The following is a 25109-nucleotide window of genomic DNA, read 5'->3' on the forward strand; positions in this document are numbered from 1 at the left end:
AAAAAAAAGCAGTTTTATTTTAACCAGATGTGAACAAATTAAACCCAATATTTTCAAGTATATTTAGTGCCATATGATGTCATCTGATTTTATATTTTCTACAGAGGGATAATGTGCATTTTCAAAATCATGAAGCCACTTTCCATATAAGTACTTAGAATCTTAAACACGATAGGTTACAATAAACAAATAATACTGCAGGACATGCTCTTGGCTAAGTCACAAGCCCAGGAAGAAATTTAACTTTTCAGTAAGAAAGAAGTGGAATTAAAAGAACGTGAAGTGTCGTCTGCCCACATTCACGCTGCTCCCCATTTCAGTGACTATGGTACTAGTCTAAATAGGTCCAGGGCAAGGATTGCTCTGGCCATTTCTAGTCCCATAATTGCCTCTTTCCTCTGCACTCCATAGGGACTGCATATAGTAATTACTTAGGCTAATTACCCAGGGAACACCAGTTTAAACAACCAGGTCCTTCCTTTTTATTGGCAATATATTTTCAATGACAGGATCACACATGACATATATCCCCATTGCCACTACCCACACAGTGCTGAGTTTTCCTGGATCTTGGCTCTCTTCTCTGGAACTGACAAAAGGAACAAGGATGCCCTGAAACTGACCAGGGCTTTCGTCCTCACATCTCTCTTGGGCAGCTTCAGGCAAGCAGACATACACTGGAACAAGACTGTGGTCCTCGATTGCTCTGCTGAGTGAAGTCTCACAGTCAGCTAGCCTGGGAAAGAGATTTCTTTAAAACCATTTAAAGCTTTCCAAAGGGCAACAGCGAGACGGTCATGAGCCAATGTTACCATAAATGCTTCCACTCCCTCCTGATTTCATTTCGGAAATAAGAAAGGAAAGAGGCAGTCACCACTGCAGGCGTTACTGCCGCCTCATCCTGCCCCCAAACAATTAAGAACACTAAAAGTAAAGTTAATATCACTATAGGGCATGGGTACATTAAAACATTGTTGAATTAACAAGCCATTATTTCAGACCAAGGTCCTCCTCACCACCACCCACACTTGAGCACAGAACATTCTGGGCAAAGGACCCCCGTCCCCGCCCCTTGCCCTTTCCTACTTGGCGAAGAGGGTGGGCAAGCCTCGGGGAGGGGGAAGGTTGAGGATTGAAGACTCGGTGCCAACGCAAATTACTCTGCCAAAACGCTTTTCAGACATAACAATTTCCCAGGACCGTGCCCACCTTCCGTTTTCTCCCTCCCCGAGTCTCTTCCCGGTTCATGCTGGAACCCTGGAATGGTTTGGGGACCAATGAGGTGGCAGCGGTTGGCGCATGGATCACGGTGAGGGGCGATTTCATTTCGCCGGGGAGAGGCCGCGAAGCAAACGGAGTGGGGGTGGGAAAAAGTGGGAAGCGGGGGCCAAAAGTAGGCGGGAAAGAGAGGCGAAGCCCAGCTGGGGAAAAAGCAAAGACAGTAGAGGTAAAAGAGCCAAAGGTAAAGAAGAAAGGAGCAGGTCCGCGCACAGGAGCTGGCGGGCTGGCCGGGGATCCCCGGTAAGGAAGCAGCGAGGGAGGGGCGTGGGCCGGGCGGGGGGCGCGCGGGGAGGGCGGGGAGGGTCGCTGTCAGTCAGGCAGAGCAGGGTTCACTGGCTTGGGGAGCGGGCGCGGGGGCGCACGGAGCCCAGGGCGCGGCGACTCCAGCAGCCTCAGCAGTGGTGGCCGCACCCGGGTCTCAGACCGTGCGCCCGCGCCGCGCTCGGAATCCCTCGGCGCCGGCTCCGGGCCGCGGCCGCCCCGGGGCTACTCCCGCCCGCGCGAGCCAGTTGGGGGGCCCGGGGAGCGGCGCCAGAGGCCCGGCCGCATTGTGACGTAGAGGGGCCGCGGCAGCGCCTCCGCCGCTCGTCTGCTCTCCCTGTGGCTGTTCCTGCTCCCGCCGCCGCCGTCTATCTGTCCGTCTGTCAGTCCCGAGTTGCCTGCGCGCTTGGCGCCCCTGGTGAGTCCAGATCCTGAGCGGGCGCCGCGGGGAGGCGAGGGGCGGCGGCACCGGCGGCTCTGCCTTTCCAAGTTTGCACCGGGCGACCCCGGCGGGTGTCGCCCCTGCTCCCCCTAGCCCTTGGGCCCCCTTTGTGCGGCGAGTCCCGGCTGCTCGGGGCAGCTGCGGCGCCTCTGCAGAAAGGGTTTGGGGGGAGGTCTCTATAGTAACAGAGGCGGCGGCAGAGGCTGCCAAGCGGTTGCTTTACTCCGGGGAAGGGGAAACAGCTCCCGCCTCGGTTTCCAAAGGATTGTTCTTTTTTATCTGCCCTCTCCGTGTGGTTATTATTCTTGCTGCCGCTTCAGATCTTATCGAAAGCAGAGATGGGCAGTGCGGTGGCTCCCAAGAGCTGATAAAAGAAGAGAGGGTGAAGTAATAGCAATAGCAAAGGTAGTAACAACAATAACAATAAATGTAAAGAGGGACACCTGGTGTTGCCACCGCCCAAGGGGAAACCCCTCTCCCATCAGCACCAGGGCTCCCTGGCTGCCCCGTCCAGCCTGGGCTCGGACCGCCTCCCAGCGCTGTCCTGCGCCCGGAGCCCATCCGAGTCCATTTCAGCGGGAATGTTTCTCTCTTGGCCTTCTCTGTGGTGATGACTTTCATCTGCAGGTGGTAAGTAGGGTGAACTCAATTTTGGCTATTGTCAAGTGCCACGTTTTGTTTATTTCATTTTTTACGGAAAGAAAAGAGGAAAAATTATGAGCCATTTCTGGCAGCCATACAGTTTCCACAGGAAATACTAGCATTCTTTGAGGAACACGCTACTGCTTGCAGCAAAGAAAGTCTTTAGGAAACAAAAAGGCAACAGCATTGTTGCTCATTTTCAATGGACCGCTAGGAGGGTGGAAACGTGTTGTTTTTTCCTGTGGGAACATTGCTTTTCTTGGGAAAGTTAATTAAAGAAGCATGGCTGTCTGTACCCCTTTTCACTTGTTGGAGACTGGGCTCCACTTCTTCCGGTTATTACTGACAAGTGCCCATCAAATAGTCCCGAGGAAGGGAGAACCCCTGCTGGACAATCTAGCCACACACCACGTGCCATGGAGCCCAGCCAGGGTGCAGTTTGCAAAATGAAATAAGGGCTGTCTTGGGAGGTTTATGAGGATTACATGTGTGCAGAGTATGTCAGTTCTCCAAGGTGTCACTCTAAACACGTAATTTCCAAGCACCACTTTCGTTACTGAATCTGCAGGAAGGCAAAAACCTATTTCTCTTATTATGGAGCAGACATCTCAGTTGGGAATAGGTTGAAATCTGTATTTCATTTGTACATATTGAAATTTTTAAAAGCAAAGAGAACAAGGTGTAGGAAAGCAGTATGCTAATGTGTACTCACCTGGGGGAGAATGTCTATTGGCTGTTTCTAAAGCAACTCAACATTAAATTATATTCAACATGGTACAGTGCAGGGAGACACCTTTAGAATGCAGTTGAAACCATTAGAAAAGGATGTGATATTTTGGTACTGGTTGTAGAATTCTCTCTAGAAGGGTGTATTAGTAGATTACCTATAATCAAATACTAATGAGTTTTCAACTCTACAACCAGAAAGAATATGACCAGCCTTCTCTTAACGGATCTTTGAACATCTCAGAAATAAAATGATAAAGGTAATTTAGAAAGAAGGGGTATAATATTGAATGTCACCCTTGTTTCTATAGCAAGCATTCCATGATGAAAGTTTTTAAGAGAGAGTGGAAATGAAGCTGTATTCTTGAATTTGACATTTACCATTTGTTGGTGTCTCAAAGGAAGTGACTAAAGCAAGTGAATTTCTCTGCCATGTCACAGCTTTGCTAATTCCAGGCATTTGTTCCGGTGCAGGTGTACAGTGGAAACATAGAATAGAGGCCAAGAAACTTTGTGTGTGCTGTTGTTTTGGAAAGAAATGTAGCAGTACTTTATTGCTTTTAAGAGGAGGGAAACCCACACAAACATCTAATACAAACAAATGTTCTTTGATATTATCAGAGAAAGCCTGGAGCCATTTTTCTTGCCAGATTTAGGGCACTTCTTGTCAAAAGAGGAAATCTCCCAAGGAGCAGGTGCATCATTATAAGAAACACAAGGGAATTTCTCTTTTAATGCAATATCTAATTGAAGAGCAACAAGAGAATCAGTGACTCACTTAGAATAAAAGCCTAGTTTTGGCAATTTTTCAGGTTACAGTTGTAAGCCATATAGGAGAAATATGTGTCTTGGGAAAAAGGTAATATCCTGGTGAAAATCAAGTAGTCGCTTCTGTGAAACATTCATCTTTACACATTTGTTTCCTTTTGCCACATTGATTGGTATGTAGGTTTACTTGCAATAAAAAAATTACTAAAAATAAATTCACAAATCCATAAATACTTACTATGTGTTATTTTGCAATTAGATAAATTAGATATTTTGTGGTTTGCATCTTGTCAGCTCTTCTCTTTAAGTTTTCAAAATTAATGATTGAAATATGTGTTGAAATGCTGATTGTTAATTGATATGATTGATAGCTGGTCCCTTAAAAAGTACTAATTGACTCCTAAATAGTTATTGTGTATTCAACTTGCACATGTGTGGAATATGAAAACATAAAGGCAGAATCCCTTTACAAGGATTTCTAAAAGGGTGGAAATAGGACCCACCAAAAATTAAACAACGATACAAAACATTAAAGAAGACATTTTATAATTGAATGCCCAAGACACTAAATAGTAATTGAACTGAAATTTGGAGGATGAAGTGACCATATTGGCTATCTATTGATCAGTGTTTTAGTTAGCTTTTCATCACTGTGACCAGAATACCCAAAATGAACGACTTAGAGGTGGGAAAGTTTATTTGGGGCTCATGGTTTCAGAGGTCTCAGTCCATAGACAGCTGACTCCATTGCTCTAGGCCCAAGATGAGAGGGGAAGGGCCCAGTGAATGTGCCATGCTCAGCTCATGGCAGGGTCAGGAGGCAGAAAGAGAAAGGAGGGAAGGGGGATGGGGCCACATGAAAAAGAACCCTTCCAGGACATGCCCCCAGAAACCTACCACTTCCAGCCCCACCTCACCCCACCTGCCTATAGTACCCCCACTTGGTCAGTCCATTCAAACTAGGATGGACTGATTTAGGTTACAGCTCTCATAATCTAATCATTTCACCTCTTAATATTCCCGTTATTAACAGGAGCTTTTGAGGGACACCTTATACCCAAATCATAAAAATGAGTTTTAAAATAACCCCCAAATTATTAAAACAACTACTATAACTTATAGTCCTTTGGTCAACAGTTTGATCAGACTTCAGCCAGGTGCTTCTGCTAATTCTGGTTGGGTTCCCTCAAGCATCATCAGTTAGCAAGTGGATGATCTTGGGATGCCCTTACTGACTTGTCTGGCAGTTGTGAGGCCATCAGGTACACAGTTGACTGGCACATGTACCTCTCATTCTTCAGCAAACTAGCCTGAGCTTTTATTACATGACAACTGCTGTTCAATGAACAGCAAAAGAACAACTCCCAGGGCAAAAGCGACTTTTAATCCTCTGCTTGTAACACATTAGCTATTCTCTCACTGGCCATATTGGATCATAAGATAACTCCAAATTCGAAGAGTGTAGAAAGAACTCCACTTAAAATGAGAAGGAACAGAAAAAATTAAAGCCTTTTTCTTTTTCTTTTTTTTTTTTTTTTTTTGTTGGGGGGTAGGGTGGGGGTAGACAGTCTGCTATACCTTTGAGTAAACTTATTCCTAGCAAAGGTATTCTTCTGAGGAATAGTGCAATGTAAGCTGCAGAAGAGGAAGAGCTTGCTTATGGCAAATCCAGAATTTAGGTTAAGGAATTGCCTTGTAAATCATTGCCTTATAATCTTTGTTCTTTAAACCACAGGAAGAAGAGGAGTGACACAGTGATAATAAAATCTTAGCCAGATCCTTCTGACAGTGGCAATGCAGACAGTAAGCTGGTGGCACTCTCAGCAGAGCAAGGTTGGGAAAAAGGGAAGGCTCTGACAAAGGTGGAGGCAGAGAAAATGGGAAGCAAGGGATTGATCTGGGAGATCCCATATTTATGATAAGGTGACTGATTATAGGGGTTAGGAAAAGCACAGAGTCAAAATCATTTTGAGATTTTAAAAAGCTTAAGTGACTGAGAGAATGATTGTGCTGTTCTGAGAAATAGAGAAATCAATAAGTGATTTATTTGGGGGGAGGAGAAAAATTCAGTTCCAGAAAGGTTGATTAAAAGAGATAAATTGAAGGTGAAAGTACTTTATGTATACACTGCAGAGTATGCTATGAATGTTAGCTATTGTTTGGTGTTTAAATTGCCATAGACTATTGTGTATAGGTAAGTATTTTTAGTTGTAAAGCAAGAGAAAACAAAACGTGATATTGAGGATACCCTAAGATGTCAAAGAGAAGTCAGAAGAACCACTCTTAGTATGGAAACAACTACTCTGGCCATCTGGGGAGGAGAACTGATGTTTTTCTCCAGAGGCACATCTGGAAGTCTGCCTTGGAGTGCTTAGCACTTAGACTCAGCAGATTAGTTAGGGACATACCTTTGGCCTAGTTTGAGGAACATGCATACTCGAGTTAGATGCATGAACTGATGGCCCCATCAGGATGGCACTCAATGGGGAGTGAGTACCACAATGATGGCATATACTGGAGCAATGCTATCAGAAGTAGGGACGGACATTCTGCAGCAAAACCAAGAAAAGCTCACCGAAAACGGACACTTGAGATTTATGTGGACCTAGTCACAAGAAAGCAGGAGGCAACACCTAGGCATCTATATGTTGAGATATAAGTGCATTGTTAACAGTTAAGCGCATGCAAATAGTGGGATTTTCTTATGGAAAGCAAAGAAAAGATGGTCTGGCGTGATGCCTTATCCAGGCTCCTCCATAAACGTTAGTGGACATTTTATTAGAGAGGAGAGGAATTCTAAACATGTTCTGTTCTGTCTTTCACCTAAGGGCTCATTTGAGTTGCTGCTTCTTCAGCCTCATTTTATAGACAGCTAGACTGAAATTCAGGTGGTGTCCTTACCACCAAGTGCAGCTGTTGGGCCAGACAGAAACACCTGGCCTCTGTGATTTCACACAATTAGTCTGAACAGCATACACAGCTGCTCTTTATAGAAGGCCATTGGATGGACCAGCTCAAACCCAAGCATACACTTTTATAGTTTTTATTGCATAAGCCTAAGAACCCTGAAGATACTCAATAAATGTTAATTGAATGAGTGAATGTGCCATTATCTGGTGCAGTAACATTTTCTAAAACAGTCTGGTCTGGCTTTTCATTATTCAGGGTAGAGTTTGCTGTAAAATCCCTAAGTGCCTTTTGTAGATTTAAATGTTTTAAGGCACTCTTGTCATAGTAATGTAGATTTTTTTTAATCTGCCAGTCGTAAAAATAAACTTATCTTTCTTCTTTTGTATTAGGACTCTTGATTGTGATAGAAAAATCTAGTTTACTTAAGCAGGAGGGGCAAAGTCTGGTTCAGGAATGATCCAATTCTGAGTTCTTCTCTTCTTCCTTGTGGTAAAGTATGGCCATCAGCAACTTTAATCTTAACTCCTGCAGGAAAAGAGAAAAATTCAGGATTAACTCTAATTAGACCCCTTCAATCGCTTTCACAGATCTGATTCTGTTCCTATGGCCAAAATTTAGGCCACATCGCTTGGCTCAGCTTTGTTCATGTGTTCAGTTCTGCAGTCTTTTGGACATTTTATTAGAGAGGAGAGGAAGGGGTTGGAGGTATGCATGAGAGTATGGATTTGAGAATAGAGAAGGTGAATAGAAGAGTGACCACTAGACCCTCTGAAATCCTATGTCTTGAGAGTGGGAAAGGATTTTTATTTTTATTGTTCTCCTGTCCCCGTCCATCTCTTTGGGATCAAACTCATGGCCTCACATATTCCACGAAAGCATACTACCACTGAGCCACATCCCTGGCCCTTATTATTGTTTACTTTGAGACAGTTTCTCACTGGAAGTTGCTCAAGGCCTAACTAAGTTGCCAAGGCTGGCCTTGAACTTGGGATCCTCCTGTCTCAGCCTGCTGAGTTGCTGAGATTACAGGCATGAGCCACCACACTTGGCACAGATGTTTTAAAAAAAAATTTTTTTTGAAAAGGAGAGAGGGCAGTGTGAGCAGAAACAGCTGATATCACCTACTCCACCCCCGCCCCTACTTCTCTGAAGGACATGTCCTGTCTACATCCCCAGGCCAAAAACGAGGGACTGATCTTGATCTGATCTCCCTCTCCTCCTCCACCCATTCAGTCACCAAGTCCTCTGTCTTACCTCTTCATCCGTTTCACTCTTCATGGGACACCTTTGAGAATGTTCTTCTAGTCTCACCTTGCAACCCACCACTACTAGAGAGCTCTTTCTAAAGAACAGATAAATAAAACTGAATCCTGTAACTCCCTGTTAAGAACCTTTCAAAACCTGGTCGTTGTCCTGGGCAAAAGTCCAAGCTATAGACCATGAATTCCAAGGCTTTCCATGATGCAGACTCTGCCTTCCATGATGCAGGAGATGGGTAGGGGAGCTAAGCTAAGCTCAACAGGTTTCTTCTAGCTGCTCACATTCAGCCTGAGCTGACTGAACTGCATAACTTTAAAACATTCAGTGGCTATATTGTCCCTCATCCTCATGCTTTTTCTTGTGCTATTGTCTCAGTGGGAATTGTTTCTCTTTCTTGACCCATTAATCATCTATTAATCCTTCCAGACTCAACTCCAGCCTTTGCTGAACACCCATCTCCTGTGATATACCCTTGGATATATGCTACACAAATGGCAAAAACAGAACTGGACTTTCTAGTCTTTGCATATCTCCAAACTATAATATAGTCCTTCTCAATAATGTTTAAATAAATGAATGGAAAATCTGGCCTGAATCATTGATTTCTAGGTTTTCCAGGTGATTTTCTATTTAGGGTTATTCTGTTTCCTTTAACTTGATTCTCACATTTGCATTATAGAACACTGGACATGAACCCACAATCTCCTTGAAATTGCTGCTCAGTTTTTTAACAGGTTTCCCAAGTGTTTTTATAATTGTTTTTTTTTTTTTTTTACTTGATATTAACAACTACCTTAAGAAAGAAGCTGAAAAATAACATCAGCCCAAAGTGAATCTGTAGGTTCAAAGCTCTTTTAGAGACCAGATGAGGAGTCATTTTCCTTCCTAACATCAAAGAGGAGATTTAATAGTTAATGTTTATGAGACACTCTGCATTGTGTGCACACCAGATGCCTTAAAATTATTTTCTTATTTCTCACAGCAGCCCAGGAAGGAGGTGTTGTTATTTGTCATCCTTTTTTCATGTAAGAGGAAACTGGGATTTAGAGAGTTGAGGTGGCTTGATGGACCCTAAGCTCCCTGTCCCTGGAAACCGCCAAGCTGCCAGACACTCACCTGGGTTATGAGGAGGAGAATCAAGGTTTGACCGGGCTCTCCCGGATCACCCAAGATGATTTTCATTGTTGCTGATCTTCTAAGATGAAGGGACTACCCGCTTAAGAGTAAAACACTCTAGTGGCCTCTCTTGGCCATCAATTATGCAGACAAAGAAAAGTTGTAAAGAGGTGAGGACCTCCAGTACTATAGCTGAAATTAAGATGAATTTCTACCTTAGTAATTTTAGTCATGTTCTTGTGACCCTGCAAATAAAAGCCTCTTAGGGAGGTCGTGCTGCTATGTATAAAATACAGGCCTCTTGAGCAGGCACAGAAAAAGCTTGGTTTTGAGAGTCATTCAGACTCATTCCATAAAGGGAACCCAATACTTTGGAAGGCACAGACGCTCTGGTTCTTAACCTGTTTCCAGCCTGACAGCCTTTGAGGTTCTGATGGAAGCTATGGATTATTTCCTTGGAGAAAAAGATATGCAAATACACACACACACACACACACACATAAACACACACATACACACACTTACCACTTTATATTTAATTCCTGGGATTTCAAGGATCTATGGAATTCCATCTTTGGACTCTGGTACTCTATGGACTCTGGGTTTAAAATCCTGTTTAAAACAGAAAAAAAAGAAAATAGCCCTTGTTGAGCATTCACTGTGTATCACACATGACCACTTTTGAGTATTTAACTCTTGCCAGCCCTTTTTGAAAAATATATCATAGCTAACCCACCCTCTAAGATATTACCATGAGTCTAGTTTTAAACTGTGGGGGATGGGGTCACAAGAAGGAACTTGTCTCCTGGTGGGTAAATGGTGAAATGGGACTGAATGCATAACCCAGTTCTATATCCCTATTATTTCAGGCTGCTTCCATGTTCATTTACCCTACCAGGTGAGGCATCAGCTCTGTAACAGGGAAATGTGGAGCCTTTGTTAGTCCTGACTCTCTGAGACTTCAATGTTCTGGTCAAAAATAGGGTAAGCGGCTGCTTCTGTAGCCAGAGTTCCCTCGTATGTCTCCAGTGAAGGAGCAGCCAGCACCAGAGGGCTAGGAAGGTCTCAACTCACTCTGCTCCTTCACTTGTCACAACTGTCTCACATGCAGAGCAGATGACATCATTAGAGACAGCATTCTGGCTTGATCATCTCTAGGTATGTTCCTACTGCATTGCTGGATGTAGTTTTCACACCTGAAAATTTTAAATGAGTTGATATTCAGCATCAAAAAGTGACTGCAGATTCCCCTTGTGACCCCTTCCAGTAATATTCCCTGGAGCCTGTCCTGCTGTAAGCTAAGGTCACAGCTGTGAGCAGACAGATGTGAATCCTGAGCTTGTGGAGCTTACATCTACCTTATATCTTGCCAGGAAATGGGCTCATAAATAATTTAAATAAAGTGTGATAATTCTTATGAAGAAGGAAGTATAAATAATTTATTCTACTTAAATTGCTGTTCTTTGCAGCTTTAGAACTTCAGTTACAAACCATTGTCAACTTCTCTAGCTCTTCCTTCCCCCAGGATGTTTTGGAGTGCTTCTGTTTCCTGGTTGACAGAATCGGGGGGCACATAGTGATAGTAGTTACTCTCATTCTCCCAGTTGCAGATGAGAAGGCAAGAGTGACCAAATGACTTAACCACAGATGGGGTGAAGACGGGGTAACTAGTTGGTCTGATCCCCAGTAGAGCATTGCTCACTATAAACCACAAGCTGCTTCTAATTTACTCGAGATGTTATTATCATGGTCTTTATGTTCTGGGCTTTCTTTGCTACAAATGAATTCAGCAGACAAATCCTTCTCAGAAAACAAACACATGGCCAGTCACTGCTCCCTCTTTGTAGCTCCCGGTGGGTACCACTGTGTGTTCTCTTCCTGATTCCATAGTTCCTTCTCTCTACTCACCCAACCTGCCCCTGAGGCAGCCTCTTTGGAGAGTCTCCCTGGAAACCTCCCCAGGTTTTCTCTGCAAGTGTTGTTTTGTGACTGTTCCCAGCACTGCCCAACAGAAATGTGATAGGCTTCATGAATGTGAGCCATGTAGGTACTTTCAGATTTTCCAGTAGGTATATTATAAGTAAAAGAAAACAGGTGACATTAAGTTTTATTTAACTGAGTATACCCAAAACAGCATGTCCACGTGCAGTCAATATAAAACATCATTAACCAGATACCTTACATTCTTTTCTTTTTTTTTCATACAAAGTCTTTGGAATTTGTTGTATATTTTATGTGTAACTTAGACTGGCCCCACTTCCAATGCTCAGTAGCCACATGTGGTGACAGGCCCACAAACTTGGACTCTGAGCACCCAGCAGACTCACCAACCTGCTCTGTTTCCCTCAGCACTCAGTTCCAACCTCCTCTGCTGCCTCTCCAAGAGGTGTACATAGCTGTCTGTGCTCTTCAGCCTGGACTCGAGGGAGGGGAAGCATTGTTATCATCTTTCTATTCCCAGTGTAGAGTGCAGTATTTGATGGGCCCACAACTGGCATTCAGTATGTGGCAAATACATTAATGAAGGAAGGAGGATTTTTTTTTTTTAATTTTTTAAGTTGTACATGGAAACAGTACCTTTATTTTATTTATTTATTTTTAATGGTGCTGAGGATCAAACCCAGTGCCTCATATGTGCTAGACAAGGTACTCTACCACTGAGCTACAACCCCAGCCCTAAGGAGGGCTATTTGTAACCCCAGGAGCTAAAGGGATTGGTCTGTGGAGGCCCACCTGTCCAGCCATGCTCACTACTCCCCCACCTCAGAGCTCCCAGCTCAATCTCCCAGGAGCCATAGAATGGCATTTGGGTCACACTGAATGGATAGGTGGCCTTTGCACTCACAAACAGGTCTCTACCCCTATTCCAGAATTGTCCTCAGCCTATCTATACACATCTTGTTTAGCATGTGGCATTGCCTCTTTAATATTAAGTGCTAGGGAATATATAAGCATCCTAGTATATTAAATCATAATAGTTTTATTTACTAGGATGAGAAAACAGCACGGACCAAATGTAAAAACTTATCCACTGAACAAACCTCCTACCGAGATTACAAAGGACCAACTGACATATAAGACATAAACTACACAGGGAACAGGCAGCATCAGGGAGCTATCAGGGCCATCACAATGTGCTTTCTGGATGTTTCCAGTGGTTTTAGAGTCATTAAGCCTCCCCCTGAGAGAACCAGAGATTTATATCCCAAGTAAATTTACCTTTGCTCATATAGTATTTAAGTTTTGCTTGTATTTCTAAACAATTAATGTGAGTGTTTTGGATTGTCTGCTTTATCCCTGATGATAAATGTCATTTGAAATTAATCCATATGACCAAGTCTAAAATGTTGGTACTCCCATAAAACAATACTAACTACATATTCAAATAAATTCAGAGTTTAAAATGGGATAAATATTAGTGTTTGAGCTGTTAAGTCATCTCAGAAAGGGAAAAGAAAATTATTACCCAGGCCCACTTAAAGAGGACATTGGAATGGAAAGTAGAATTGGGCCTAACCTCAGTCTTACTACTGATTACCAGTTTCGACCTGGAGAGCTCATTGATTTACTTGGGATTTTGTTTCTGAGTTCATACAGGAAAAGAAGATCCTACTGTCACATGCTATATATTTGGGGGACGAATGAAGTTAAAAAATGTTTTGAACAATTCCTCAGAAAACTATCTGGAACAATTTGAGGGTGAGGTAGTTTGCCAATATATTTGAGAGGACATTCTGAAAAGTTAGAAAAATCATAGCCTACATCATATAGTAAATAACTAAACATTAGCCATGTTAAAGTAGTTTGATGATCTTGTCTTCAGTAAGACAAGGATGGTTCAAGATAGACAAAGCTTTGCATCTGTTTGCTCCAGTTTGGGGAATGCTGCTTTCATTTGGGTCTCTTAAAAAAAGAATTCATGTTTCTCTGCAACTAAAATATCCTTCTTCAAACATGACGGCTCTGGTGTGCTGTGTTGGTGTAATTGAAAACCTATAAAAAGGCTGAAAGCTACTTTTGAATTGGCTCAGTGAACTTGGGCTGGATTTGTCAAAGTGGTGAAAGGTTTAAAGGAATTTTCATAAATGAGGTCTCCAAGCTGTGTTTTAACCATAGAATTCCAATGAACTCCAAGGCCCATGAACTCAGAAAACAGCGCCTCTGAGAAGAGCAGTCATATCAAGATGGAAATAAATGATTCATTTTCATTCCCTGAGTTCTGCAGACGTAAGCACACTTAGCCACTGATAATCATAATTTAGCAGTACTGTTGTGCACTAAAAATACAATTGAAAAGTCTAATCTTTAATTATGTTGAGTACTCACAAATTAACATGGTTACAAATCTTGGGCACTGGAAGTAGTATAATGTTTACTCCTGTTGCTAGGAAATATAGCAGAGCTGAGAGCTCCTTGAAAGTTACAGATTGATTTGGTGAGAAGGACATAAGTTTCTCCCAGTAAGAGTCTTGATTATTGCTTCTCTCTTTAGTAACCTATGTAAATGTATTTCATGCAGTAGGAGTCCTGTACACTCAAAGCTTTCTTTTGCGATGGATGTACACTTGTTTGTACATAAGTAAACATCCTGAGGATATTTGAAAATATGATTTTTACCTAGAGCTCCTGCATGAAGTAAGCATCATGAGGTATTTGAGTTTTTAGTGGAATGAATTTTTCCATTTGTTGGAATTGTCAAAAAAAAAAAAATGGATAGCTGTTTGAAATCTAATTATCATGAACCTAATTGATGGTTTTGCATTCTTGCCTTAGTGGGAAAATGTCAAATTAGTACAGAAATTTGGTCCAGGTTGACAGTTTTCCAAAATCATTAAAACTTGCATGTAAGAAATCAACTCTGCTTTTCTTTTTTTTCTTTCTGCTCTACTTTGGCAAACTTCACTGCATGATGCAGTGTACAATAGTTTTTTTTTTTTTTTTTTTTTAAATGCAAAGCTGATGCTTGCACAGCATGAAAGGAAGGAGCTATGCCAACTCACTTGCCTTGTCTCTGAGAAAGATGAAGATTGCTATGTGCTATTTCAATCTGGATTGGGTATGAAAGAGTCCTCCCCAAGCTCAAAAGAAGAACTAAGAAAAAACCCACGGGGACAAATTCCTATTTGATCTCTATCTGAGGCAATCCCTCGTGCAAAGGGACTGGTGTTTCAAAGCAGGAGTCCTTCCCTAAAGATGGAAAACTAGCAGAGTACTTGATTATCTCAAGGAACAGGGTGACTTGTGCTTATTACAGGATCATATCCTATATCCAAGCTCAAAAACCTGAATAAAATTAGGGAAGGATGCTTCTAGGGGGCAGGATCATGACTGCAGTCCAGCATATGTGCTCATGGCCTCTCTTGAAAGGAACACACTTTCCCCTACCCTCTGAATGATTATTAAGTCCTTGTGTAGAAAACCAATTGTTAATTTTGGTAAGAATTGTTTTTTCTATGCAAGTATCTAGCACAGTGTCTGATAGGTTCTATATGATCAATATATGTTGGCCAAATAAATTAATCTTTCTGTATGTCTTTGAGAGTAAGCATGTTCATATTCTAATACCTAAGGTCTACTCCATTGCAGTTAATCAAGGTTAGGGGCTTGCCTTGCAAAAGATAGCGCATTACCTATGTCACTTATACTCAGACCTTCTGAATGGAGGTGTTGTCAAACACATATGCATATGTGGGGAAGTTTCACTATGTAGTCACTAGTTGGAATACATGATGGAACTATAAGAGGTTTAGGCCTGCTTTTGTAGAATTTCTGATGCTAGGAGAAAATTTAGAGCTTTGACAATAATGAGATGGAAAAGTAAGATAAGAAAAACTGCCACACAGATTACAAGCTTCTTGAAGGCAATCATTTTCATTATCTCCCAAATAGCCAATAGCATATGAATGACATGGGTTAAGGAGGCCAAAGAATGGCCTGGTTCTGAACGTGAACTTGACCACAGAGTAAGGCCTGACTCAACTGCTTACTGTGTGTGGAACTTGGGATGGCCTACTGAACCTCTCAGTATTTTGACATGGTTTCTCTATTAACATATTTATTGATCCTCTAATTTATTCAAGGTAAGTTTTGCTTTTTTGGGATAAAATGGGAACAATAGATATCAGTTCCACTTTGTCTTTCTCACCTGCTTTATGTACTAAAAACCAGCTAAGGAAATGAATTTGCAGGCTCCTTTGTTCTCTGACTCTGGTTGGGTTTTGGCCAGTGGGAGGCATCATCAGGAAATTAATCAGCAAACAAGTGGGAAGTTTGGACTATTTATTCCCTGGGTCCCCCTTCCCAAGCCAGCTCCCCTGATTGCCTCCCCAAGGCTGCTCTCCAGTTCAGTGACTGTGCCCTCCTCCAGACACTTCTGGGTCCTGCACTGAGTCTTACTAGCTCAGGGTCCTGCACTGTCTCTTGTAGCTTCTTCAAACCCTGCTGCCCATACCTTTGCAAATGATCCTTTTAGTAAACTATCCTCAAATTGCATTTGAGTGTGCTGCCGGTGTCCTGTCATGAACCTGATAGAAGCAATTGCCTGTCTCAAAAGTCATTGTAAGAATGACATGGTTTAGGTAGAATTTAGTATAACGATTGGCTTGTAGTATGCACCCAACAAAGTTAAATATAGTTCCCTGTCACTTAATATTGGGGACACATACTAAGAAAGGCATCATTAGGTAATTTCATCCTTGTGTGACTATCATAGAGTAACTATATACAACTTAATACAATCTCGAGATGGATAGTAAGAAACATAATGTTATAGGACCACTATAGTATAGTATAGTATTATATGGATCTGTCACTGACTGAAACATTATTGTGTGACACATGACTGCCTTATAAGTATTAGCATTTTTTCCTTTTTTTTTTTTGTTTCTTTGTTTTGTTTTGTTTTTTCAGTGCTTGGTATTAAATACAGTGCTGCATGCTCTAGCACTGAACTACATCCCCTGCTCATTTCTTTCTTTCTTTCCTCCTTTTTTTTAAAGTGAAGTGAAGTATTGGGTTTGCAATATTGTTGTTACATACTTCAAAATTTTTTAAGGTGAGAGGGAAACCTCTATTATCTTGCAAATGCTAAAAATGGGAAAAGTCAAACAGAGTTAAAGGAGTAAGGTCACACAGTTGGCAGATCTGAAAAGTCAAGTAAGGATTTTCATTTTTGTTGCTCTTAGCACAGGATACACAGTCACAACATGTCTGAAAAAGAAACTTGCAACTTCAAAGCATTTAGTAAATTAAAACATGACTTTCTTGAGATAATTGGGTATGCCTAAAGTAAAAAATCCTACTTGTGACCTCTAAGTAATCATGGGGCTGAATCATGAACAACTCAGTGCTTCAACTTAATTACTGTAGGGGCTGGGGCTCAGCATTTGTATCCTCTTGGTAGTTCAGGGCTGAATTTCTTATAGGCTCTCGGGTCTAGTTCTGTTTATTTATAATCCACATGGAGCAGGAGACTTTCTACTAAGATACATTTTTCTGACTTCTGTCTTAGAGTTCTCATTCTTGAGCCACATTAAATAAATAGTTCACTTTGTGATATTTAACTGCAACTCACCTGTAACGTATAGTATACTCATTAAACCATTTATCAAGAGTAAAAACTAACAAATTTCTTGAGGTAGAAACCAGTTTAAAATACAAAGTATACTACAACTTCTTTCCATTTGATAATAAATTTGTAGTAGCTATTAAAATTTCAAACCAAATGAATGTATCTTTCAGTGTCAGAAAAATTGCCCAAGTAGTCTCTAAGATTGTAGGAGAAAAAGGAAAGTTCAGAAATGTCTCTTTTCTACAATTAAGTAGAGTCAAGGGAGAAATAGCAATTTTAAAGGTCTTTTGATGTCAGTCCAAATAAAGATTTATATATTGTCCTTTTTGAGCAAGGAGCTGAGTAGGCAAAAACAAATACCCAATTGCCAAGAGGAGCTGATTCTTCTAGAAGGAATTATGGTCATTTAAACATGTGAATCTCTATTTTTTCACTGGCATTTTGTTCAAGGTCAATCCCAGGTAGTTTTCTTTCTCTCCTAAAGAATATGCTTTCATATGTTGGATGCTAAACAAATATAAACTTTCTCAACTATTTATTGTCTTTGAACTCTCATTTCTGGAGGAGATATTACATAAAATGCCATAATGATCTCCCGGTTCACAGTTGATCCTAGTGAAACCTCTTACCACTTTGTCCAACCCTCCACTTCTGTTTAGACCTCATCTCCTCTTATTTTTTTGCCTTGAATGAAATACATTCACATTTTCACTGAGAAGACCTGTATATTCATGGTAATTGTTCTAAATGATTATAGTTTTCACATCAGTTGTGTTGACTTGAGTAGTTAACTGTGCCAGTAGTGTGAGAATAAAGTATCCATGGATCATACTCCAGATATCACGTTATACCCAAAAACTTTCTGTGGCTGCTTGCCAGATAGTGGTCATAGGTTCTTTAAAGTAGATTAGTTGATGGCATTTACATGTGGAGGACATGTCACTTTACATAGTTGTTCTGTAAACACACTTTGGTACCTTTCCTTGTGTGAATGCAGTTTCTTTTTTCTTTTATGAGCTTTCTGCATGGTGGAGAAGGACAAGTGTATGTCAATAATAGGAGCATGAACCACATATTGTAGCATAAAGAAGGGAGAGAGAGCAATGAACTCTCCTGAGAATGGAAAGGAAGATAGTCAGATTTCCAAAGGTTTCTCAAGAAAAAGTAACATTTGATTTAGAGTTAGGGGCCAAGTGAGTGTTCACCAGCAGGAAATTTAGGAGAGAGGATTGGGACCTGACAGACCTTGGGAAATTGTATTTTGATGTGACTTCACAATAAGATGTATGGTGTGGAGTGGTAAGAGATGAAGTTAAAAGGATGATTGGAGCCAAATCATAATCCATTTCTCACTGCGGAAAGAGGGAGTTCATGCATGTTTTTCGATGAATAGTATTAATGAATAATTCTACATAGATTGTGTCATCCATTCTCAAGGCTTATCCTATCACCTCTGTTAGTGATTTCCAAAATTTTATCTCTAGTCTTGGACTGGAGATCCTCTTTGTCTTCTGACCATCTGTATTTTAATGTTTCATCCATTCTTATGAAGTCTATATCCAAAGTGAGTTCATCACTTTTCCTTCAAAATCTTGGCTCTCTCCCAACTTCCTCGTTTAGTAAATGGCCCAGTTTTCAAGGAAGTTACAGCATTTTCTTTTCTTGCTCTCCACCCCTTATATACCCTAGCATCCAGAGACTCAGCAAGCCTTGCCTTCTTTATTTTTTAAATTACTCAATGTTATTGTCTTCTTTCACCCCTATTTCTATTGTCTTTATTTAGCTGTTATCATTTCCCCCTTCCATTATTACAGCAGCTTCTTAATTTGAAGACTTACCTATTCCTGCACCATTTCTAAAATTGATTTTATCTATGTTTTTGCGAGTAACTTTTTAATAAGTCCTCATTGGCCCTAGGATAAAATAAAAAGTCCTCAGCATAGTATCTAAGCCCTCATGATTTTGGCTTTGCCAACCTGTCCAGTTTCATGGACTCCAGTACCACTCTCTTATCCTTCTCCAAATATTGAATGCTTGAAGCTTCCTGAAATTTCCAGAGTCAGCTAATCTGAGTATTTTCCGCTTCCTGTTCCTAGCCTTCTTGCCCTGTCAACTCATATCTCCTGACCTCTGCCTTCACCCAGTTCATCTGTGTGGTGACAGAATATTTACTTTCTCTGTCTTTACTAGGCCACAGGCTCTCAGGCAGACATCATGTTCCAGTTATATATGTCATGTTCCCCATGCTTAGCCTCCCGTCTGGTACATAGCTATGCAAAAATGCAAGTATTTACTAAGCAATTATTATAGACTAGACAAGGTGCTAATTTATTTATATATATATGATCTTATTTCAAGAAGAAACACAAAATCAAGTTATGCTATCATAGTGTAATTCAGCAAAATATTTGAAGATTGAGCATGAAATTCGTTTTAGGGATTCCAATAAAGATGGCATTTCAGCAAAACAAATGAGAATTTAAAAGAGTTCTGTGCTATGGTAGAGGTAATAGAAATCAAATGGAGATAATTTATTGTAAATAATCCTAGTGAGATTGGATGGATGGATGAATAGAGAACCCAGTTTATATCCTAGATCTCATTGAGGAACTTGTTTTATTTAATGCACGCATGTTAGTAACTTTGGTGCAATGAACTTATTAGCATTAGAGGAACAACTGACTGATGCAAGTACAGAAGCAGTTTATATGGCAAGAACCTGAACTATTAAAGCAGATATTTCATGAGAGGGTAAAATGACATGAACTTTAAACATGGATATTTATAATTATAAAGGTACACGTAGAATTATTATTTTCAAAACTAATTGTTCAAGTAGGATATGCCTTGTACTTGATAACTCAGTAAAAAGTGAAGCCTCCGTTGGAGTAATCATAAACTTAGTGATTTATCTGTCAGATGTTAGCAGGCAGTAATGGTTAAAAGGGTGGAACCTGGAATCAGAATGCCTTATTTGTTCAGGTTGCTGTAACAAAATAAACTAGGTGCATGTAAATAACAGAAATTTATTTCTGACACTTCCAGAGATTGGGAAGTTCAAAATCAAGGCAGCAGCAGATTCAGTGTCTAGTCAGGACCCACTTTCTGGTTCATAAATGGCATATTTCCACTATGTCTTCGTATGATGGAAGGGAACAAGGCAACTCTCCAGGGCCTCTTATGAGGACACCAATCTTTCATGATCTAAGCACATCTCAAAGGCCCCATCTCCTAATGCTATCATATTGATGATTGGTTTCAGCATATGAATTGATGGGCAGGGATGTAAGCATCCAGTCTGTATGTAGGATTGCCTAACAGATGCTGAACAATGATAGGCACCTTTAGTATTCATATAGTGAGGCTTCTCTATCTACTTTTGTTCATCTTCTTTGCCTTCCTTGGTTTCTTCGATAAATAAGCCCCATCATTCTCTGTTTCTTTAGCTTGTATTATTTTTCTGTCATAGCATTTAACCCAACTTAACACATCTTATGTTCCTTTGTTTGTTATCTGTCTGCCCCAACAGAATATTAACTGATAAATGCAACACTTTCCTTCGTTGGCTACTGTATTCATCAAACCTAGTATGGTCCCTGTGCCATGGCAGAAATTCAGTAAATATTTGTTAAATGATTTAAGTGTATAGATATAGACCAGGACTGAACAGTGTGTCCTAAACAGGTTGTGTTTCCATATGAATATGTTTTTTGTAAACATTGTTTCCTAATTATAATGTAATATTTGTTCATCAAAAACATACAAAAAACTTGAAAAATGCAAAGATTAATCAATAGAAAAGTTAAAAATCATCCTCCAACTCTGAGACAGTAATTTAACATTTTTTGTGTGTTTTCACCCTTCATGTATCATAGTTGTGCATCACCCTAGATATATAATTTTGTATCCTGCATTTTTTCACTCAGTACTAAAATATCAGCATATTTTTATATATTTTAAAAAAGTTATAATGGCTTCTATTTAAAAATGATAGACTAAGTGTACTTTTCTCCCACTTTCCAAAATGACAGAAATAGTGAAATGCAGAGAAGAAAATCCACATCTGTAATGAAATGAGTCATTGGCAACAACCCCAGAGCACAAACCTTGCAGCCCACCTGCCAAGTCTGTAATGTTTGGAAGCAGGTGAGGGAGAATATAAGAACCTACACTTATCTCATCTCCTTGGACCTTGGGCAAGACATAGATTTCCCTTGAATTAAGTGCACTGCCATAAAAAAAAATCTCCAGTGCTCCTGATTTATGTGTCAAGAGCTAGAGCTGTATTGAGGCTGTGGGAGAAGTTGGGAGTGACTCTGGAAATATCCAAGTATCACCACTGAAAGGCAGGTGAGATGAGTCGGGAGGAGAAATGATTCTGATGTACCATTTTAATTTTCTTTCCCTTTGCCTGCTGGCTGAGGGAGCCTGCTGAAAGTGAAGTGGGGGAAGGAAGAGAGCAGGCAGCAATTGCTCTTCAGGGTTTTGTTGTGAGGCACTTTAGCTATAGCAAGAGCAGGGGGCAGAGAAGCAAGGTCTTTCTGTTAGAGCTAGCTAGGTTGGTAGGGAAGTGCTTTACTTATTTCAGACACAGCACACTAAGACACTAAATAGTATTTGGTGCACTGAAAGGGTACTTTCTCCCTAATCTATTTAGTAAAAAGACATGGTCACTACAGAGAAAATAACCCATTAAGATTAGACATAAGAATGAAATAGCTGAGCTTGTGCAAACTTCATGTAGTTTACAGAAAGAGGTTACCACAAAGATAGGTGCCATAAATCAAAGATTAAGCAACATGGCACAAAAGGGCATGTGTTTCTGTAATTGTAAAATGAGCTTCACAGCAAAAGGTGAAGCTGAGCTTTTCAAATTGCTGAAATGTCACTGTTTATTTATGAGCCAAGATAAAACTCATTTTTAGATAAATGACTAAATTGAAATACTATAATGGGTACCATTCAAGTGCTGTTATGGTTAAAAAATGTGACTATAAAAATGTCACATTATTACAGAACCTATTTGTTGGGTAGGTATTTTCCGAGTCCTATCTGCACAGTTTATTGACTCCCACTAGGTTTTACTATTGCCTGCCTTGCATAGCCAACACACAGTAGCCATTATAAAAGTGGGATGCTGTCCTTTCTCCCTCACACAGCCCTGTGAATCTCAGAATTTTAAACCAGAACTGATATTGTGACTGATGACAATAGTGGCTCTTTAAAATTCAAGTTCATATTTAATTTGAATCTTTATCTTATGTTCTAATTGTTCCACCCACCATTTCCCTTCAGCTCTTAAGCTATCATGTTGAATTTGTTGAACTGAAAGCATGACTTTTTCCCTAATCTGTTTAGTAGAGAGAAATGGCCACTATAGCCACTCTATCAAGTTGAGCCCAGATGAAACTTACTATATAAACCTATTAAAGAAATAGCACCTGGTTGTATAGCACAATGGTCCTCTATTTTGTGCACTTTGAGGATTATGAATTGCAATCTACTATCAGTATTAATAAATTGCATTTTAGATAATAACTTGGTTAAACCGGTGTGGACTGAGAAGTGAGAAGTCATCAGAAATTTTGGGAAATGGAATACATACTGGTAGAGATAAAGGCCTCTGGAAAGAGTAGATCAGTATGGAAGACCAAGCTTGTAGAGAGAAGTGAATCAAGAGGATGAGTCCAGCAACACCATGAGGGGATGATACAGGGGCTGAGTTCCCCAGAGAGGTTCTAAGAAGAGTCAATCAAGAAAAATGAAAATGGAGTGACTAATAATAGCTTCACTTGCATAGCATGTAGTATGACGTGCACACTGTTCTATACTGCTGTGCATGTGTTAACTTACTTATTCTTCATGATATCTGGATGAGGTAGGAGTGATTAATGTATCTACCATAAGATGAAAAAATAATGAAGCTTGGGAAATGCTGAAGTGACTTGCCCAAGTCACATAGCTAAGGAGGCCCTTAGCTGTGTGAGATTTGAACCCTGGGAACCTGAGATCCAAGTACATGCTTTTGATTACACTGCATTGCTTCTTTCAGATGCAGGTGACAATAAAATAAGATGGTTTTTAAGAGTTTAGCTATTTATTACATAAAAGAATGAATGGGCAGTCGGATTGTTGTTCAGGGTCAACACCTAAATAATTCATACTCAAAAGAGTCATAGCAGAGAGATGAGGCATAAAGGGGGCACACAAGTTCAGCCAGCAGACATCAGGTTCTGAAATGGGGGGAAGTAGGGGGATTAGAAAAAGTAGTTTAATACAAAAACCAAATCTGGAAACTGTTGAAAAAAATTATTTCTTTTAGAAATTCTATGCTGCCGTTGAAAAATATCTTGAAAATTGCAAATTTGTAGAATCAGTTTAAATTGCGCATTAAATATTTTATTGTTATCAACATGCAAATGAATAAACCAGTAATTTTGGAAAAGTTCCCAGTAATTTGTGGATTATTTTCTCAATCTTGGTCCCCTGGGAAAAAGTGATTTTGGTTCTATAGGTATGGATTTAGTGATTGCAGTTTTCAGGAAATATTATTAAATTGCCAGAGATGTTTTTAAATCCATGTAGGCTGGACTAGGAGGTATTCTAAAATGCATTTGCCAAATGCCTTCACTTTTAATAACTTACACAGTTGAAAGGGTGGCAGAAAACTTTTAGGTACTTTGAATACATATTTAAGCATTTTTTTCCCTCTTTCTTTTTTTCTTGATAACCAAGGTATCACATAATCTTATTTTAAAGAAAAATAAAACCTGATGTTGTTAGTGTTCATCTTTAGTAGAATATAGTTGTTGGGGAGGGACAGCTTTATAGAGAAGGCCTAGGGGCACAATGACAATGACTCAAACAGTAAGACCTTTTCATATGGTGTGTCTACGTTTTTGCCTTTACAATGTCAAAATAACTGCACGGTTTGATTAACCATTCAATTCAGTGACCATATAAATCAAAAAATCTTTAGGCTGAGTTAAATTTTTATTTTTTCTTCTTACCTTCCTTAACTCAAAGTACCCCATGTGTAGTTGTAGAACAAACAGGTAATCCAGCTTTCATGAAAATTGCCTTAGTTGGGATGGTACAGGAAGCCTGACCATTGTTCACTTTGAAAGTTTTGGCAGAGGATTGCTCTGGCCTGTCATGGCTACACATCAGGCTCCCCAGGGAACAGATTTCATGAAGGAAGTTTGTTGGGGAGTGCCCTTGCACCTGTGGGAGGAAAGGAAGGAGCCAGCATGGGCAGAAGGGAGCTAGGCTCTGATGTAGTCTCACAGGGTTGTTTGGCATTGTACCAAGTTGGAGCAATGGGGCTTGGCCTGAATAACTTCATGCCATCCAGTGGTAGGACCCAGATTGCTCCTGGACAGTGACTCTCTAGTCAAGGGCAATTCCTATGGAAAGTTGACAGGTGAGGGCAGTCACGCAAGTCCTTCCCAGAAGTCGGGGGAATAAATCCTTCAGTCTTGAACAGGAGGCTGGGTGCCACACAACACTGCTCTCTAGTGTGATTGACCAAAATAGTTAGCAATTTTAAGGGAGGCGTGGAAATAATCAAAAGTCATATCTACATTTTATTATTGACATTAAGTTACATAGTGTTATCATAGAAGCTTTCTTTATAATGAAAATAAACCTAAGAAAAATTTTATTTGAATAAGTTTTTTGTGTGTAGAAAATGGAGGTAATATATTTAGTTACATGTGGGTTATCAAGTTTGTGTGTGTATTATAAACATGTGAGCCACTTTGCCTTAGGAACTTAACATTTTCATCATTTAATATCTGCAACTGTCTTACAGGGAAAGTGCTGTTGTCCCAATACTACGAAGTAAACAGACTCAGAGAGGTTAAGGGACTTGTCTGAGATAATACAGTCAGTCATGAATCAGAGCCAGATTTGCCCAAATCAAAGCCTTTTTTCTTGATCACATCCTATGTTGCTTGTTCTAGGGCTTGAACTTTAACAAGAATTTTTCTGCCTGAACAGATAACTGTCTGCCTCAGTTTTAACAGTGTTTTCTTATCCAGTATTTTACCCTCACAGACCATAGAAATTTGACATGTAAACTGAGTGTTCATCTCATTTGGCTCTAGCCACAAACTGCAGGTGAAAAGGCAG

At 40.3% G+C, this 25109-nt stretch overlaps 1 protein-coding gene and 1 long non-coding RNA gene across 4 annotated transcripts in view; one reads left to right on the forward strand and one right to left on the reverse strand.

The window, feature by feature from the left end:
* Positions 1 to 358: 358 nt before the first annotated feature.
* Positions 359 to 1219, reverse strand: LOC306664688. The gene is made up of 2 exons (XR_013764774.1): positions 1087 to 1219; positions 359 to 736 (listed from the first exon to the last, which is right to left on the reverse strand). It is a non-coding gene; the product is annotated as an uncharacterized lncRNA (long non-coding RNA).
* Positions 733 to 25109, forward strand: part of SNCAIP (synuclein alpha interacting protein) — a 149493-nt gene continuing 125116 nt past the window's right edge. For 2 of the 3 annotated variants that reach the window (XM_079145663.1, XM_079145664.1), the window contains exon 1: positions 733 to 1521. In XM_079145663.1, coding sequence (XP_079001789.1) covers positions 1300 to 1521 — 222 coding nt within the window. In that variant the 5' untranslated portion in view covers positions 733 to 1299. Of the gene's footprint in view, positions 1961 to 25109 lie in introns of all 3 variants that reach the window. The other variant, XM_079145665.1, reaches the window with a different exon arrangement.

Source organism: Sciurus vulgaris, assembly GCF_902686455.1.
Source record: "Sciurus vulgaris genome assembly, chromosome: 6".
Classification (NCBI taxonomy): Eukaryota; Metazoa; Chordata; class Mammalia; order Rodentia; family Sciuridae; genus Sciurus; species Sciurus vulgaris.